At 50.7% G+C, this 17,177-nt stretch overlaps 1 protein-coding gene across 9 annotated transcripts; it reads right to left on the minus strand.

The window, feature by feature from the left end:
- Positions 1–3,754: 3,754 nt before the first annotated feature.
- Positions 3,755–15,796, minus strand: STOML1 (stomatin like 1). 9 transcript variants are annotated; one of them, XM_024128668.2, is made up of 8 exons: positions 15,575–15,796; positions 13,911–14,017; positions 13,647–13,756; positions 12,697–12,846; positions 12,213–12,416; positions 8,933–9,128; positions 8,254–8,466; positions 4,495–7,724 (listed from the first exon to the last, which is right to left on the minus strand). In XM_024128668.2, the coding sequence occupies exons 1-8, from the start codon at positions 15,790–15,792 to the stop codon at positions 7,531–7,533; spliced, it is 1,392 nt and encodes a 463-aa protein (XP_023984436.1). In that variant the 5' UTR covers positions 15,793–15,796; the 3' UTR covers positions 4,495–7,530. The 9 variants fall into 9 exon arrangements, with proteins under 9 accessions (XP_054944077.1, XP_054944078.1, XP_023984436.1 ...); XM_055088105.1 differs by having other exon boundaries at positions 15,660–15,743; XM_055088102.1 differs by lacking the exons at positions 4,495–7,724; positions 13,647–13,756 and adding an exon at positions 3,755–4,423 and having other exon boundaries at positions 15,660–15,796.
- Between the last annotated feature and the right edge of the window lie 1,381 nt (positions 15,797–17,177).

Genomic DNA, 17,177 nt, shown 5'->3' on the forward strand with positions numbered 1-17,177 from the left:
CGGGGCAACTAAGCCCGTGCGCCGCAACTACTGAGCCCGCAGGCTGCAATCTACAGCGCCCTGGAGCCTGCGTGCCACAACTGGAGAGAGAAAACCCACGCGCCACAACTAGAGAGTAGCCCATGTGCCACAACGAAGAGCCCGCGCCACAACGAAAGATCCCACGTGCCTCAACTAAGACCCGATGCAGCCAAAAAAATAAATAAAGGAAAAAGAGAGAACTATAAAAAAGTAAAAATAAAAACCAGTTGCTGGTGGCCATTATATGGTGGACACTGTGCCAGGCTCTGGAAAGTCAGTGACAGCACACTGGACTCACAGTCCAGGGGAAGAGGCTCCCAGCAGAGGACTGTACTGGGCAAGTCCCTTTTATCCTCAGCCTCCTCCCTTTCCTCTCTGTTCTTTTCCCGTCTTCTCTCCTTTCCTCTCTCTCTTTCCAGCCTCTCTCCTGGATGAGTGGCAGAGAATCTGGGGCAGCAGATGGGGAATGTGCCCCTCTCTGTCTACCCCTACACAGTCCACACCCATCCCAATACAGTGGAGTCGGGCTTAGCAGAGCAACACAAAGCCCCAGGATCTTGAGACCCCCTTTATGCTAAGCCATTCCCACCACCCCATGGCCCCCACTGATGCAGAGGGAGAGTCATGGGCTAGGAGCTATGAGACATAGGTTCTGGGCCCAGCCATGCCACAATCCCTCTGGGAAGGCTTTCTCTGGGCCTTGGTCTTCCCATCTGTGGACCAATCATCTCCTGCTCCCTCCCAGCTCTGCACCCTAGTTCTCCAGGACTGTCCCTACCTGGCCACCTTCTAGGCTCACCTTGCACTCCCAGCTTCTCTTGGTCAGTCTTGAAGACATTGGCCTGTGGCCATCACTAAACGACTTGCTGTCCTGGCTGGGGAGCTGGACTCCACTTGGCCTAGGATGGGAATCAAGAACCACTCACCAGGATGAGCCAGAAAACTTCTCCTTCCAGCTACCCCTCCAACACACAAATCTCCCCAAGTCCCCACCCCCTCAACACTCATTTCATGGTTTTTGGCTTGAAGGCCCCACCGAAAGGCTAACCCTGTGAGGCCTGTGTGAATGACCCAATGACTAAAATTTTACCACTAGCACTTCTTTCCCTTGAAATTGTTAGTTAATAAACATCCCAGAGCCGCACCCCTACCCCACCCCGTCCCCATGTGCTAGGCTGTGCGTGGGGGAGGGGTGCAGTTTGCACCCATCCTTATTTCCTCCCTTCTTTCTCCAGGGTTCAGGGAGGTGTCAGTCTTCATCCACAGCTAATCCCTCCATCAGGGCTCAGGATACCATTCCCTTCTCTTCCTCTAGTCTCCCTTTCTCTCTCCCTACTGGATCTTTCCCCTCAGCATAATACCCTCTCACTTCCGCCTTAAAAATACCCACCTCTATGCTAACCAATGCAATTACACAAGAGAAAGTATTTTAAAGCAATGAAATGAGGTGATGTTTGCAGGTGATTGTATATTGAAGATGAAGTACTATGAATAAAAATAGTAAGAATTAAGTTAGTACCGTACAGAATTCCTACAGAGCAGTAAATTGCATTCTGCTCAGATAATATAATAAAAGGAAAGACCTTATTTATAGTATCAGAAAAGGTAAAGTACCTGGGAATAAGCTTGATAAGAAATGTTCAAGACCAATATGAACACTGTAAAACTTCTGAAGAACATTTAAAAAAAGACATAAAAACATGCCAAGTTCACAGACAGGAAGAGTCAGTATCATAAAGATTGCAATTTTCTGAGTTACTTCACACATTTAACATGATCTCAATAAAGATATAAATAATTTGTTTTAACTAGACTGGGTAATTCTAAAGTTTATTTTTAAAAAAACAAAAGAAGAAGAATAGGCAGGAAGAATTTTTTTTTTCTTTTTCTTCTCTTTTCTTTTTTAATTTGGCCGGGCTGCACGGCTTGCAGGATCTTATTTCCCCTACCAGGGATTGAACCCACACACTCTGCAGTGAAAGCGCGGAGTCCTAACCACTGGACCACCAGGGAATTCCCAGGAAGAATTTCTTAAGAAGCATTAAAAAGAATTAATCTTACAGATATTAAACATTTTATGAAGCCTCAATCATTAAAACCATGTGGCCCCAGTGCATGGACAAACATTAGTCCAGTGGAACACAACAGAAAACCCAGATATGGACCCCAAGACAAACAGAAATACATGGCATTGAAAAAAAAATGTGGTTCTATATTTTATATTTTATGCTCATTTAAATCCCGAGTGGGTCAAACAGCTACATGTAAAAAATAAAATAATTGGAGTACATGGAATTCCTTTATGATCTCAGAATGGAAGTTTTTCTTATGACTTAAAACCTAAAAGCCATAAAATAAAATATATATCATTTAAAATACATTTGTCAAATTTCATGGAAAAGTATCATAAGCAAAGTCAAAATACAAACAACAAATTGGGTTAAAAAAATTTTACAACTCATAAAAAACAGCTACTCTCCCTAGCATTTAAAGAGCTCCCAGGTGTCAAAACAAAACTAGAAACAACCAACACTAAAAAAATGGACAAAGTAGATGAAATAACAGTTCACAGAAAAAGAAACACAATGGCTCTTAAACTTATTACAAAATATTCAACATCACACAAAATAAGAGAAATGAAAAAAATTAAGTTTTGAGGTAATTCAATGGGGAAAATATATCTTTTCAACAAGAAGTGCTAGAATAATTGGATACCCATGCAGGGGAGGGCAGGGGGGAACACCTCAGCCTTTTATCTCATACCATACACAAAAAGTAACTCAAAATGGATCACAAGCCTAAAAGTAATAGCAGAATCTATAAACTTTTAGATTTTAGAAGAAAACATAGGGGAAAATCTTCAAGACCGTGAGCAAAGATGATCAAAGACTTCCAGGAAATGACACAAAACCTCTAACCACTGAAAAGTTACAGGGCTTCCCTGGTGGTGCAGTGGTTAAGAATCCGCCTGCCAATGCAGGGGACACAGGTTCGAGCCCTGGTCTGGGACGATCGCACATGCTGCAGGGCAACTAAGCCCATGTGCCACAACTACTGAGCCTGCACTCTAGAGCCCGCGCACTGCAACAAGAGAAGCCCCCACTCACTGCAACTAGAGAAAGCCTGCGCGCACCAATGAAGACCCAACGCAGCCAAAAATAAATAAATTTAGGAAAAAAAAAACCTGGATTAAAAAAAAGTTGTAGACTGGACTTTATCAAAATTAAAATCTACTGCTTTTCAAGATAAAGTTAGAAAGGCAAGCTACAGACTGAGAGAAAATATTCCAAATAGGTGCTAAAAAACATGTATCCAGGATTTAACTAAGAAGTCTTAAAGCTAATACGAATCTATACCGATAAGATAAATAAGCCATTTTTTAAAGTGAGAAAAAATATCGGACAGACACTTCACAAAAGAAGACATATGCCCAATAAGCACCCAAAAGGAGGCTCAAGTCATCAGTCACACCCAGTGAAAAAGACTGACAGCACCAAGTGTTGGCATGACTATCTTGGAATTGGTTTGTTAGTTTCTTGACCCAGAAATTCTACTCCTGAGTATTTACCCAAATGAAAACATATACCCATACAAAGACTTGTACACAGACAGATGTTCAGAGGAGCTCTGATAATCAAAACTGAAAACTACTCAAATGTCCATGAACAGATGAATATGTACATTGTACATCTATCCATACAACAGAATATCACTAACAATAAAAAAGAACAAACTACACATACACATAATAACACAGATGATTCAAAAACACTAAAGGAAAAGAAGTTAGAGAAGGGTACACACGGTATAGTTTCACTTGTATGAAACTCTAGAAAAGTGTAATTTAATCAACAGTTACAGAAAGCAGATCAGTGGTGACCCGGACCTGGGGGGGCGGGGGCGGGGACAGTGAGGCTTGAATGGGAAAGGACACAAGGGAACTACGGGAGTTGATGGAAATGTTCTATATCTTGATTGCGGTGGCTGGTGGTTACACGGTGTTCACATTTGTCAAAACACATCAAGCACATTTAAAATGGGTGCATTTTATCATATCATACTTTAAAAAGTAAATGTTGGAGAAAGACAGCAAAAATCCTGTGCTTTTGCTGCGACTGAAAATCCAAGTCTTAAAAAGCAATAAACAATTGAACAACTTTAAAAAATTACACTGAGATGCAATTTTTCACTTACTAGACTGTCAAAAAATCCAAGTTTTGGGGCTTCCCTGGTGGCGCGGTGGTTGAGAGTCCGCCTGCCGATGCAGGGGACACGGGTTCGTGCCCCAGTCCGGGAAGATCCCACATGCCGCGGAGTGGCTGGGCCCGTGAGCCATGGCCGCTGAGCCTGCGCGTCCGGAGCCTGTACTCCGCAACGGGAGACGCCACAACAGAGAGAGGCCCTTGTACCGCAAAAAAAAAAAAAAAAAAAAAAAAAAAAAAAAAAAAATCCAAAAGTTTAAAAACACATTGTGTTGCCATGGCTATGAGGAAAAACAGACTCTCACTCACTGATAATGGGAGTGTAAATTAGAATAACCCCCAGAGAAGGCATTTGGGCAATATTAAATTAGAAACGCTTTGACCTAGCAATTTCCTTTCTAGGACTTTATCTCACAGATGAACTTCAACCACAGGTGAAATAGCATATGTGAAAGATTATTACTGCAAGATTGTTTGAAATAGCAAAACACACACAAAAAATCTGAATGCCCATCAATGCAAACCAGGTTAAATAAACTATGATAACCCATTCAATGGAATCCTATGTAACTACAAAACTGAATAGGGAAAGTCTAGGTGTGCTAATATGGAAAGATCCTCAACTGTAAGGTTAAGTGAACAAATCAACATTGTATTTGCTATGCTGCCATTTCTGTGAAAACCCAAAAAACAACCAACCCCCGTCCAGAGAATAATATATTTGGATTTTCTTGTAAACGTATTTTTTTTAAACCTCAACTTCTGGAAGAAAAACCAAGAAACAAATACCATGGGATACCTGTTTGAAAATATGTGGATGGAATCAGGAGTGCAAGGGACAATTTTCATAGCACGCCTTTTTAAAATTCTCTATTCAAAATTAAATACTTATTTAAAAATAACATCAGAATAATACATTATATATCAATATAGCATAATAATATAACTATCACTATTCATCAGGTTAGCTTGAGGAAAACAAATATAGGAAGTGCCTAGTGCAGTACAGGGGCATCCTTGGCACAGCATCAGTTACTACTGTTACCCGCTTCCCCAAAAACCCCTGCATACATCCCCCTTCAGACTTTAGGTTCCAGTTTCCCAAATTGGAGATGCCCACTGCCTCGTCCTGTGCTCTCACAGGGACTTTCCCCTCTGCGGAGTGTCTTTCCCCCATTTTCTTTCTTCTCTCATCTCCATGTAGCTGTGAGTCTCAGGCATCAGCTCCTCAGGAAGCCTTCTTTGATGGACACCCTCTCCCTCCCTCCCCACACCCTGGCCCCATTAGGTGCCCCTCGTCCCCCACTGGGGACTACAAAGTCTGCTGGGTCCTCAGAAACTCAGAGGCCTTGAACCTGTGGGCTCCCTTTCCTGGAGTGCTGGCCTCACCAAGGACTGAGTTCCCCTTGACAGGAAGGTATTAACTACTGGCAGCAGGCTTTGTTCTCCAACCACACAGACATCTAGAAAAGTTTGTTTCCCCTGTGATGCTGATCCTCCAACAGCCACCAAGAAAATTAGAGTTTTGGTTTCCCTGAAGCTTTCATGCGGAAGATGCCTGGGTTTTCCCCTCTTCCCCCCGGGGCACTGTGTGCAGTAGCGATGGATGGCTCAGGCACGAAGCTCACGGTCCAGCAGGGAGGGCAGGCACTTACACAAGAACAGTGACAGACACAGTGGGCAACAGGCACAACGACAGCGCCAAAGTAGAGGGGGAGCCCAGGCCAAGCAGAGAAGATCCTGCCCCACCAGGGCTCACGGGCAGCGGGAGTGTGGCCGGTGGGGATTGGAGGGAAGGCTTTTGAACAGGCAGCCCTGGCTGGGCGGCCTCCAGGAGTGAAGAGAGGGACAGAGCAGGGGCAGCAACCTGGGGCTCTGGCCCTCCAGGAAGGGGCCCTGGGGCTGCAACCTGAACCCAATGGTGGTTTGGTCTACGCTGGGAGGACCTACAAGAGGCCAAGGCGGGCACTGGCAGGAACAAAAGGGCAAACTGGATGGAGCCTGGTGCCAAGGCAGCTGGACAGGGCCCTGAGGGGGAAGGCCTGGTGCCAGATCACAGCCAGAGGCTGCTCCTCAAAGAGGAGCGTCAAATTTCTGTGGTTTTTTTTTTTTTTTTTTTTTTTAACAAGTCTCTCCAGGATGTGAGAGATTCATCATTTCTTAGAACCCGAGATGTCTAAGGCCCCCCTTCTCTGGGGTCCCTGAGGTTTGGGCCAGAACAGTAGGGAAACAGTGACCAGGGGTATAACAGGAGGGGCAGCTGATAGCAGCTCCTACCCTTCTCTTGAATGTGGTATGAGCCCCCAGCCCTGCCTTCATTAGGTTACTGTTTGCCAGACCAGCTCTGTCACACACACACCCCCTCTTTCCTGCCAAACCTCTACCCTGACTATAAACAGGAACAGAGTGCCCTGCTCCTGTCTGCTTTGAGACCCTGGGCAGGAAGGGGAACTGTGGGTGATTGAAGAGCACTGTCAGGGCTTGTGTCACCCTTTAGGGCCTGGGCCCTGGTCCGGCAGCAGGGGCATCACCTCAGAGACCCTCCGACCCACCTCCATTACCCCTATTTCTCTCCAAATACATTGTAAACATCACATTTATTTGAGGTTTTCAAACCTCCGAAAAGCACAGGAACAGCAGGGCTCTCCTTCATGCTGCCCTGGGCTCCAGTCTGTCAGGCATGCAACCGAGCTGCGAGATGAGTCAAGACATCTTCAAGAGCAGGGCCGGGGAGGAGCCAGCCCCACTCTTTCCTGTCCCCATCCCCACAGCCTGGGCCTGGACTGCAATCAGCAGGGAGGACCCAGCCGATCCCCAGATCCCTCCCACTGCAGGGACCTCTTCTCGGTGGCCGCCTTCCCTCTCCCTCCTCCAGCCTCTCTGACCCTGCTTCTGGAGCTTGGAGCCTGAGCTGCATGCATTGCTCCCTCACACTGGGACCAAACCAGCTGCTGTCAGGCTGTTTCTGTCAGCCCTGGCTCTCCAGTCAGGTAGCCAGCAGAGCACAGCAGGCCTGGCTCTCCTGTCACTGCGCTGTGTACCCAGCTCAGACCGGGTACTCGGCAGGGGACCAGGATCAGCAAAGGCTTGTCCGGAGAACCACTGTGGGTGAGAAGGGCAGGGCCGCCTGACTCAGCCTTTCCCAGTCTCCAGGGTCTCCCAGCCTCTGCTCATTGGCTCTTGCTGGGCCTGAAACTTCTCAGGGCCTCAACAATCCAAGGTGCAGTGTCAATGACTCCTCCTCCAAGATGCCCCCCTGGCTTGGTGCCAGGTTCGGAGCTGGGCTATGGACAGTCAGCCAAACCTGCTACTTCAAGGCCCTGAGGACAGCCTCCAGCTTCATGGCCACGGCCAGGTCGCCCTTCACCTTCAGCCGCCCGCTCATGTAGGCCCCCAGGGGCCGCAGCTCCCTGCACAACAGGGCCTGCAGGTCCTCCTCAGCCATCTCCACCACCACATCAGGGATGGCATCAGGCACCCCGTGTCCCACCCTCCCTTGCCCTGTGGGGAGAAAGAAAACTGAGCATTAGTAGGGGGACGACTATGCTGCAAGGGGTAGAAGAGGTTATTAGCATGTCCCACTGGGAGGGGTGGAAATAGTGGTTAAGCGTTCAAGTTCTAATACCCTGGGTTCAAGTCTCATTGGCTGTGTGACCACTCAGAGCCTCAGTTTCCAAATTGGTGAAATGGGGATGATGATAATCCCTAAATCATACGCTGATGATGAGAAGTAGGTGAGATAACGCACAAAACATGCTCAGTGCTGAGCCTGCCATGAACAGGACTGCAACGTGTGTGGGGCTCTTGGTACAGGAAGCTCGGCCATCTGAGTTGTCCTGCTGACGAGGACAGGGCAGGGAGACCGAGGCCTGGATAGTCACTGTCTGCAAATGGCATCTGAGCCCCTGACTGCTATGGGTTTGCCCTAAACTGCTGGCAGGAGCAGGGCCCAGTCTGAAAAAGGACCATGGGTGGTAGGGGCTATGAGCAACCCAGGTGGGAAGGAAGAAAGCAGGGAGGGCAGCTGCACCTGTAGTGAGGTCCAAGAAGTAGATGCTCTGGGTGCCACTGGGCAGGACGACATTGAACTGGTAGCAGGCCCCGACCTGGCTGACCAGGGCCTCAGACAGGAAGGGCTTCAGAGCCGTCAGCAGCCCCTCGGCCACTGGCTGCTTGGGGCTGGACCTGGCACCACCATGAGGGGCAGACGGCTCAACCTCGTTCACCATATCCAAGGTATCTGCTGGGGGCGGCCAAGGGGATTGGGAGCGAGGCAGAGAGAAGGAGGTCAGTGTGCTGCCAAGGTCAACGTGTGGCCTCCGTACCTTCGCGGCAGTTCCCTCTTACACCCTCTTCAGGCCCACGTTCAGTTTCCTCCTCAGTTTCCTAAGAAGCTGCCCTTGAGTTTTTAGCCATAACCCCAAATCCCATTTCTAAGCTACTCCAGCCTTGAATCCAAAACTCTTTTCTGGATGCTGTTGCTTCCTCCCATGGAGGCTCCCAAAGGCCTCCACACACTCAGACACCTGGACTCTCCTCACTGCCTTAGCTCTGGTCAGCTCTAGAATCAGGGTGGCCCCAACAGCTGGGCGGGGTGTGCACTGCACAAGCTGCTTGGTTAAGGGAACAAGTAGCAAAGTTCAGTCTGTGCTGGACACCAAGCTGAGCGCCCTGGGGGGCACCCTCACTCTTTCCCCGAGGCTCCTTACCTGGCTCGGGGAGTGGGGCACCTCCTGCCACTGAAGACATGCCTCCTCCCAGGAAGTAGAGGGCCAGCTGCTGCAGGGTGCTGTCCAGGCTGGGCCCAGCTGGACTGTCCTGGGGCAGCTGGAGCACGGCCTCCACTGCCAGCTCCACGCGGTCCACCTCCAGCCCCCAGGCCCTGGTCACATCATTGATCTCCAGCTGGAGGATGGTGTGGGGAGAAATGGCACTCGTTCAACAAACCTTTCCAGAGCACGTTCTTTAGGCAGGCTGGTATGGCCATGGTGGCACATGAGGCACCAGGCCTGCCCTTGAGAAGTTCCCAGCCTGGGACGGAGGCAGAGGGCAATTACAACCCAGCTGTGGGCAGCTGGTAGTGAGCAATCAGGAGAGGGGGTGGGGCAGGGAGGAGGGGGTGATGCCAGGAGGAGGAGGAATCATCCAGGTGAAGGGGCATCAAAGGAGGACCTTTCCAGGCAATGGGAACAGCAGGTGCAAAAATGCAGAAAGGAGCACCTCGAATGTTCGGGGAACTGTGAGGAACCACAGTTCCACTTAGCTGGACCCTCAATTGTGGCCTGGGACACCAGAGACAGCCGAGGGCTCAGAGAGGCTGCTCCTGCTCACTTGGATTTATTCTGAGGCACAAGGAGTCCCGGAGATGAGTTTAGCAGGCAAGTGACAGAGCAGTCTTGCTTGTTGCAAAGATTCTCTTGGCTGCTATGTGGACACTGGATTGGAGGGGCTGAGGGTAGAGGCCTGGAGACCAGGTAGGACGTTGTTTCAAACTACAGGCAGAAGTGATGCAGATGCGGTGTCAGGCAGAGAGGCGGCTGTGAGCCGAGACACACCAGGAGAGGGGCACAACTCTGTAAACTCTATTAAGCTACAGAAGGACACTAGAGAAAGAGAACTGCTGGACTTGTCGGCTGCCTGGATGTGCGAAAACAAGGAGGGCGGTGAGGAGTTGGAGGAGTCACATTTCTAGTATGGCTTCCTGCACGGATCATGAATGCGGGCATTTATCCAGAGAGCATACACAGAGGAAGACACAGATTTGGGGGTGGGTAGGGAAGGAATGGTGACTTTTTAAACACGTTAAGCTTGAGGTGTCTACGGGACGGCCAACCGCAATTGGATAAGTGGGGCCAGGAAGCTGGGCAGAGTGGGACTGGTTCTGAGTGTTGAGAATAATTTGTGTCTAGAGTTAGCAGAAAGCCCCAGGTGGGTAAGCTCTCCTGGGAGGTCACAGGTGAGAAGAGACCATGGAGGGAAACCTGGAAACAGAAGGGCAGGAGAACAGGGAGTAACCAGGAGTGTGGAATAATGGAAGCCCGAGGAAGCAGAGGATCCAAGAATAAGAGAAGGATGGGTCCATGGAGTCAAAGTCTGCCTCCAGGTGAAGTAAGGGAAGGACTGAGAATTGTCCCTGTGCTAGCAAGAGGGAGGTCACCATGAGGTCAGCAGTGACGTCAGTCTTAGGAGCGTGTGGGGGAGCCTAGATTAAGGACAGGAGGGCAGGAAGGAAAGGGGAGAGAGGGGTTAAGAGCTAGAGGGGGTCTGGGACAAAAGGAGAACATGTGTCCTTGCAAAAAGGCAAGAAGAGGCTGAATTGAGGGAGGGAGCCGAGTCCTGGGCCTAGAGCACTGCCCTGTGCAGAGGAAGCAGATGCTTCCAGTGAGACAGGAAAACAGCACAGATGTAGATGAGTTTGAAGGGGTGATGCTGGAGGAAGCTGAAAGAGTTCTCACCCTAGAGTGTTTTCTCTTGAGGATTAAGAGGCAAGGCCTGTGGCAGAGGGATGGGTGGGGTGGCAATGGGGGAGGCTGGGCTGGGGCAGTGAGGGATGAAGCGGCTGGCCTGGAGCAGCTAAGGAGGGCCCAGCAAATGAGAGGTGGGGAGCGTGCAATCCCTCTAGAGGAAAAGTACGCAGAAGTGGGGGTGCGGTGAGAATGAGAGACGTATGCCTGAAACAGGCCTTAGGGAGGTGTGCTGGATTTCCTGAGATTTCATTTTAACCAGGCACTGACCCCACTTTACCAGGAGCCAACTCAATCTGGGCAATGGCCCTACATGACTCTAATGTCCTGGTATGGGACTCACTCCCTCAGATGGCCTCTCTTGGCTTTGCTGCACCAAAGCCATGTGCAACAAGGCCGAGAGCAATTTTCTCTTCCTAAAGGTAGATCAAAACGGAATGTGGTTTCATGAAAAAAAATTATCAAATTGTGATCTGAGTTGTATAAGACTGGGCACCGGATTGGGGGGTGGGGGGCAGGTGATCTGGCTCTGGGCCAGCTCTGCCTTGACCACAGCTCTTAGGGGCAAGTCAAATAATTTCTGAGCCTTAGTTTCCTTCCTCCAAAATAAAACAATAATACCAGCCTTTGCAGTAAAATGTAAAGCAGAGATACACTGAGGCAGGCAAAATGCTATGCATATGAGAGCTTCTCTTGGGAATTTCACCCAGTTGATTTATTTCCTGAAGGGATTGTGACCTCCAGGACTGGCATTACCCCACTCCCCTTCCTGTCCTCTAACCCAGGGGAAAGCAGATCTTGGGGAAACGAGGGGAAACTTCACCCACGGTCCCCTTCCAAGACGTGGGAGAAAGCACAAGGTGAACGTGAGGAGCAGGGGACATGCCTTCACATATGTATTTCAACCCCATCTTGTCACAGGAGGGATTTGAGGTGAATTCCAGTGTAATTGCTCACACTCAGAGAAGAGGCAGGAAAAAGGTCCAAATGTCCTCATGTCCCTTTGTTCTCTTCAGAACAAAGAACACAAACCCACAAAAATGCACATGCTGCCTTGGGGAGCATGGAATTCCCCTGAAGGTGACTGGGCCAGCAAGGCCCCTGCTCCTTTCACCTACCTGCCTGCCCCACGAGGCTGCTAAGTGCCCCTGAGGCCCAGTGTTGTCATGGCAATGCCTGCAGAGCAGTGAAGAGTAAAACCTCAGGCAGTCGGGGCAGGTTTTCTGCCTGGGACAAGAATTTCTGTCAGGCCACTCCCTCCCCTGTCACAGCCCCTTCCTCCCCTGTCCCAGCCCCTTCACCTCTCAGGGATAGATTTGCCCAAGATCGCTATGGTCTGTGCCGTCTTCTGTTCCTCAACTCACAGTCCCACCCAGACCCCTGACTCTTCAAAAAGTTGTTACACTCTTGGGACATAAGGCAAACTGAGGCCCAGAGTGATCTGGCACTCTGCTAAAGTGCCCTGGCAGGCAGAGATGGGCCGAGGTGCCAGCCACCGAACTCTGCCCTGTGTGGAGCTGCCTACCAGGAGCTGGTCGCTGATCTTGAGCTTCTCCATCTGGATCTCCCGCAGAGGCCTCTTGAGCAGAGCCTTGGTCATGGCATTCTGGGCCGTCATGCGTGTGGCTGTGTTCAGGTCCTTCACTGTCATCACCGACAGTACCGGGTCCCAGATGCGGAACTGGACGTCAGCCCCCACAGACAGCACAGCCCCATCCTTAGAGGCCAACTGTTGGGGGAGGCCATGAAAGAGGGGCTGGGGGCGCAGGGAGGCCAGGCCCACTGAGACCACCCAACTTGACCCACTCGCCTGGTCACTAGCTCCTCAAGAGCAAAATGGTATCCCCAAGTGCGTGGGCTTAGGTATATGGATCAAGGATGTCCTCCCAGCCCCCTCCCCCTTTTTCTGGTCTCTTCCTCATTCCTCACCCCTAATGGCTACTCACAGGCCAATACACCCAGCATAAGCCCCCACTCCCTCTGTCCACGGAAGCCAAGAAGCCCCTCACCTTGCAAGGAGGGACACTGAAGGCTCGTGTCCTCAGATCCACCCTCTGAAAGGAGTCAATGAAGGGCAGGAGCAGAACCATACCGGGTCCTTGAGGGGTGCGGATCCGGCCCAGTCGAAACACGATCATGCGCTCATAGGTGGGCACGATCTGTCCACAGCAGCAAGGGAAAGGATTGAAAGCACTGAGCTGCTGCTGACAATGATGTCTCCCCAGGTCCCTCCCTCCCCTCTCTCCCTCTGGCCTTGTTCAGTGTCAGGTATCCTGAGCTCTGTCTTTCGATGAAAAAACCAAAGCTCTGAGAGGTTAACTGACGTGCTCAAAAATCACAAAGCCCCCAAGTGAAACACGCAAGATCTGAACGCAGTTCTGAATGACTCCAAAAGCCATGCTCTCAACTGCCATTCTGTATTGACTTGATCCTCAGTGAAACCTTTCACCTGTGTGATCTGAAGCTAGACATGACTCAAACCAGGAAACTGTCTGCCCTTGTCTTAGTTAAGGGAAAAACTGGGCTGCTCTAATAGCAGCCCCGAGCAAAGGGCTTTGCCAACTTCAGGTTCCTGGAGCCCTCAAACAAGGAAATATGTCCAAATTGAGAAATGAAGGCTCAGAGAGGCAGTGACTTGCCCAAGGTCACATGATATTTGTTTCAGTGGCAGTTTGGGGACTAGGATTTAGGACCTTCTAAGGACTCCCTTCGAGACCACACCAAACCCCAAGCTTTCTAGAGACACTGGCTGTTGCCTGGGGCCGCACGAGGGTAGGCTTCCACCTTCACTGCAGCTCTCAGGTGCAGTCCTCAACTCTAGCTCACCCTTTCCCATCTGCACCATCCCTTGTTGAAAAGGAGGCCTGAATTCCTATTACTCATCACCTGCTGGGCCAGCTTGAGCATTTTTCATTTCTAATTTAGCCTAACCCAAAGGGAGGAAGATATTTGTGTGCACCTTAAAGCCAGCGTTCAGACCCCCAAACTTGGGAGTTTGGGAAGACTTGTTTCTGCCACTTATTGGCTCCCAGTATGACTTTGGACAAGTCTGAGCTTCAGTTTCCTCATCTGAAAGGTGAGAATGAACAATTCTTATCCAGCCCATTTCACAGAGCTGTGATAATATTTAGGGGAAGGGGGGAGAGGATGGAGAATTCACCCACCAATGCCAAAGCTCTCAACATGGCTCAACCATTCTGGGGGCTGACCCAGCCAGCCTTACCTTCAGGGCAAACCAACCAGAAATGGGGAAGGTGATCAGAAGCAGCAAGAACCCCAGGAAACTGATGAGGCCATGGCAGAGCCAGGAAGGCCAGCTCTGAGGTGCATCTGGGGACAAGAGAGCAAAGGTAGTCAAGGAATGCCGACTGGGTCTGGCAGGACAACTGCTGGCTGAGTGAACTCAGTCAAGTGTACCTTTTGCCCACCTCCCCTTTCAGTGGCTCCTTCCTTTTCAGGGCTAAGATGTTCTTTCCTAGCTCACAGCTCTTCACTCCACTTTAGTGCTGTGCCCTAAGTACCATCAAATACTCACCTTGCCTAATACTACTCCCCCATCTTTGGGCAGGTGCTAGTTAAGGACTGTTCCTTCCTCCCATACACCAAAACTAATCTGTCCCAAGTCCCACCCTCACAAGGCCTATTCTCTGCTAGACAGCAGTCAATGGAGTTGAGAAGCCAATCACTCGATTCTCTCCTCACTGGGCTGAGCACGAGTCAATCCTTTTGTCTGATTTATATTGCCTCCGATAGCTGGCAAAGCCAGGAGTACCTGGGCATCTGTAAACACACGCTGGGTTGAACTGAATGATGCTGGCATAACACCTCCTCTACTATCAGCCCCAGAAGTGTGCTTTCAAGGAGTCCTTTTGGAGACAGCCTAAGGCTATCTGGTGAGGGGAGTAAGCACAACTCCAGGTGGCATCACTGGACCTTAGTTTAAAGGGATAAAGCATCAGTTGCTCTTCAACAGATGCCAGAGATGAGGGCAAAGATGTTCTTTCCTAGCTCACAATTCTTCACCACCCTTTAATGCCCTTTGGGCCATGCCTCGCTTGAAGCAGCTTCAGGTGAGAGGTGGGGGATGGAGAACTAGGAAAATGAGATTCATCTGAACCACAGGTCCCTGCCCCCGTGAACCAGAAGCCCAGAATGGGAGTGAAAGCTGAGAAAGCCCCAGAATCTGGGAGAGATTATTTTCTGCTCTCTTTCCTCTCCCAACCCTGAACAGAAAGCAGGCAGGAGCCTCGGCTCCACACTTCCAGGAACCCTATACTTGTGGGCTCTCTGAGCCCCAGAATGCTAAATCTCCTTTCCTGCCTCGTTCTGACCCACATGGCCCCTGCAGGAAAGGAACCCTTGGATAGGGGCAGCTGTCATTAGAGGAGGATCACAGAGGGGCCACATCCTCTGGGGTTTTGGTTGTTAGGCTGTGGCATGTGGGATCTGGCCTAGGGGCCAAGGGAATTACTCAAGGATTTGGAGCAAGACAGGGCCTGGAAGACATGACAGGTACTTGAGGGCCTGCGCATCTCCACCAGCAAACAGGGAGATGCTCAAGCTCATGGGGTCTAGAGGTGGCCCCTGAGGTGAAGATTCTGCCATTTCTCTGCAGCCAAGTGCCCTTGGCGTGCTGGTGACCTCCTATGCCTAGACCTTAGTTTCTTTCTAGGCAAAATGGAACCCTGAAACCTCTGGGCTGATAAAAGCCGAGGAGAAACGAGGTGGGGCGAGGCTTCTTGGAAGATGAGAGAGCTCTGGTGCTGCAGCCCCGTAGCCCCGGGAGGGCTGGATCAGCAGTAGCATCCCAGCGCCTGATCCAAGCCCTTCTCCACATTGTGGAGACACCCTCTCGGTCCCTCCTCTTAGGATGTGAGCGCGCAAGACCGGCTGACTCCCGACAGGCAGAGAGTTCGGGCCCAGGGGAGCCAGCCGATCTCTCCCGGGTCCGCTGTGCTGGGCGGCCACTCACCGGCCCCCGGCCCCACGCCGCCCGGCTCCGGGGACAAGCAACCCTTCTGCGAGCCCAGGAAGCCGAAGCTCGACTGCTGGAAACGGTCAAAGTCCCCCAGGGGCAGCGCCCGGTACCCAGACCTGCCGAGCATGACTCCTAACGGGGATAGGCCCCGCGCCCCAGCACGGTACGGAGCCTGACCAGCCGGCCGCTACACTGCCCCGCCCCTGCTGGCCGCCGTTCCCGGTTTCGCCTGCGCGGCCATGGGCGGTGACCCTGGCGCAGGAGGAGGAGGCAGGCCGGGCTCGGCTCTCACCGTCGCACAGCGCCCCCTGCGCTGGGAGGACCGAAATGCGGCCGCGGGGCAGGGAGGGAGGGTAGTCTGTGTTCCTGGAAGTCCGCAGGAGTCCGTCCTCCCACACCCTGCTCCCACTAGGCCTTAGAAAAGGAGCAGGAAGAGAAGTTGAGCTTTGTAAGGTGGTTTTCAGGAGCTGAATCTTCTCCAGAAACAAGGAAATGCTACCAGCCTTCTCAGCATAAACTCAAAAACTAGGGACGGATTTTGGGAAGGTTGCCCTTATGTGGAATTAGGTTTTCTCCAAGGCATGATAAACAAATTATTCCTCTTTGTGTTCCCCCAGCCCAGCAAGCAGGGCCTGGCACAGAGTGGATCTCAGTGCTTATCTGTTGAATGAAGGAGTAGCCAGGTCATTGTGTGTCAAGGTGGAGCAGGAGGGCCTGAACTTGGGCACAAAAAAAAAGAAATTTCATGTGCATACCTCAGGGAGCATGGCAAAGTAAGGAAGGAGGGGATTGCACAGCGCTAACCCAGGGCAGCCCTCCAGAGCATCACAGAGGTGAGATCCTCAGTCTTGCAGTTGCAGAAGCAGCATGACCCTGATCCAGGTACCCAGAGGTAACCTGTCTCTCCGTGGCTTGAGAAAACCCAAATGCAAATGGTGAATTTACTCTGAGAAGCATTCATTTCCAACAAGGTGTTGGGCAGGCTGTCTTCCAAAGCGGGCAAAGAAATTAATAAAGCTTTCCTTGACTCACACATGCCAGCCCTCAGGCCCCTCAGTCCACTTCCAGGTCCCTTCTGCAGATGGCTGCTTACCATCTTTGGCTTTTACTGGTTTGATGGCCTGATTCTAAACCCCTGGGGGCACTGATCAAGCTGCAGGGTAGGGTAGGCTCCTGAGGCTTTGCACTGTCCTTGGGAAGTTAGTTCTCCCCGCACCCCCACCCCAGACTATAAACTTTACAAGAGATAGGCCCCGTCACCATCCCTCTAGTCTGTCCCGGACTGGAACTGAGCACAAAATGGGTACACGGAAGTCAGCACAATGACTGGGAGGTTTTGAAGTTTGAAGACAGTGGTATTGGCCCAGTGATGCCACCTGGAGTTGTGCTTTCTCCCCTCACCAGCTTGGAGCTGGGCTTCTCCTTTGGCCAAGAGCTAACTTGCTCTCTCCTCATTTTTTTTTTAATAAATAAATTTATTTATTTATTTATGTTTGGCTGCGTTGGGTCTTC

This window comes from Physeter macrocephalus, chromosome 11 (genome assembly GCF_002837175.3).
Source record: "Physeter macrocephalus isolate SW-GA chromosome 11, ASM283717v5, whole genome shotgun sequence".
In the NCBI taxonomy this organism is placed as follows: domain Eukaryota; kingdom Metazoa; phylum Chordata; class Mammalia; order Artiodactyla; family Physeteridae; genus Physeter; species Physeter macrocephalus.

What these genes read in the sequence shown, in the direction of transcription:
- STOML1 (XM_024128668.2), bottom strand. Translation starts at nt 15,792, where the DNA reads ATGCTCGGCAGGTCTGGGTACCGGGCGCTGCCCCTGGGGGACTTTGAC. An exon ending in GTCTGAACGCTGGCTTTAAG is followed by an intron (nt 12,847 to 13,646) that starts GTGCACACAAAT and finishes TGCTGTGGACAG; the next exon opens with ATCGTGCCCACCTATGAGCG. An exon ending in TGCCCCACTCCCCGAGCCAG is followed by an intron (nt 8,467 to 8,932) that starts GTAAGGAGCCTC and finishes GGCCGCCCCCAG; the next exon opens with CAGATACCTTGGATATGGTG.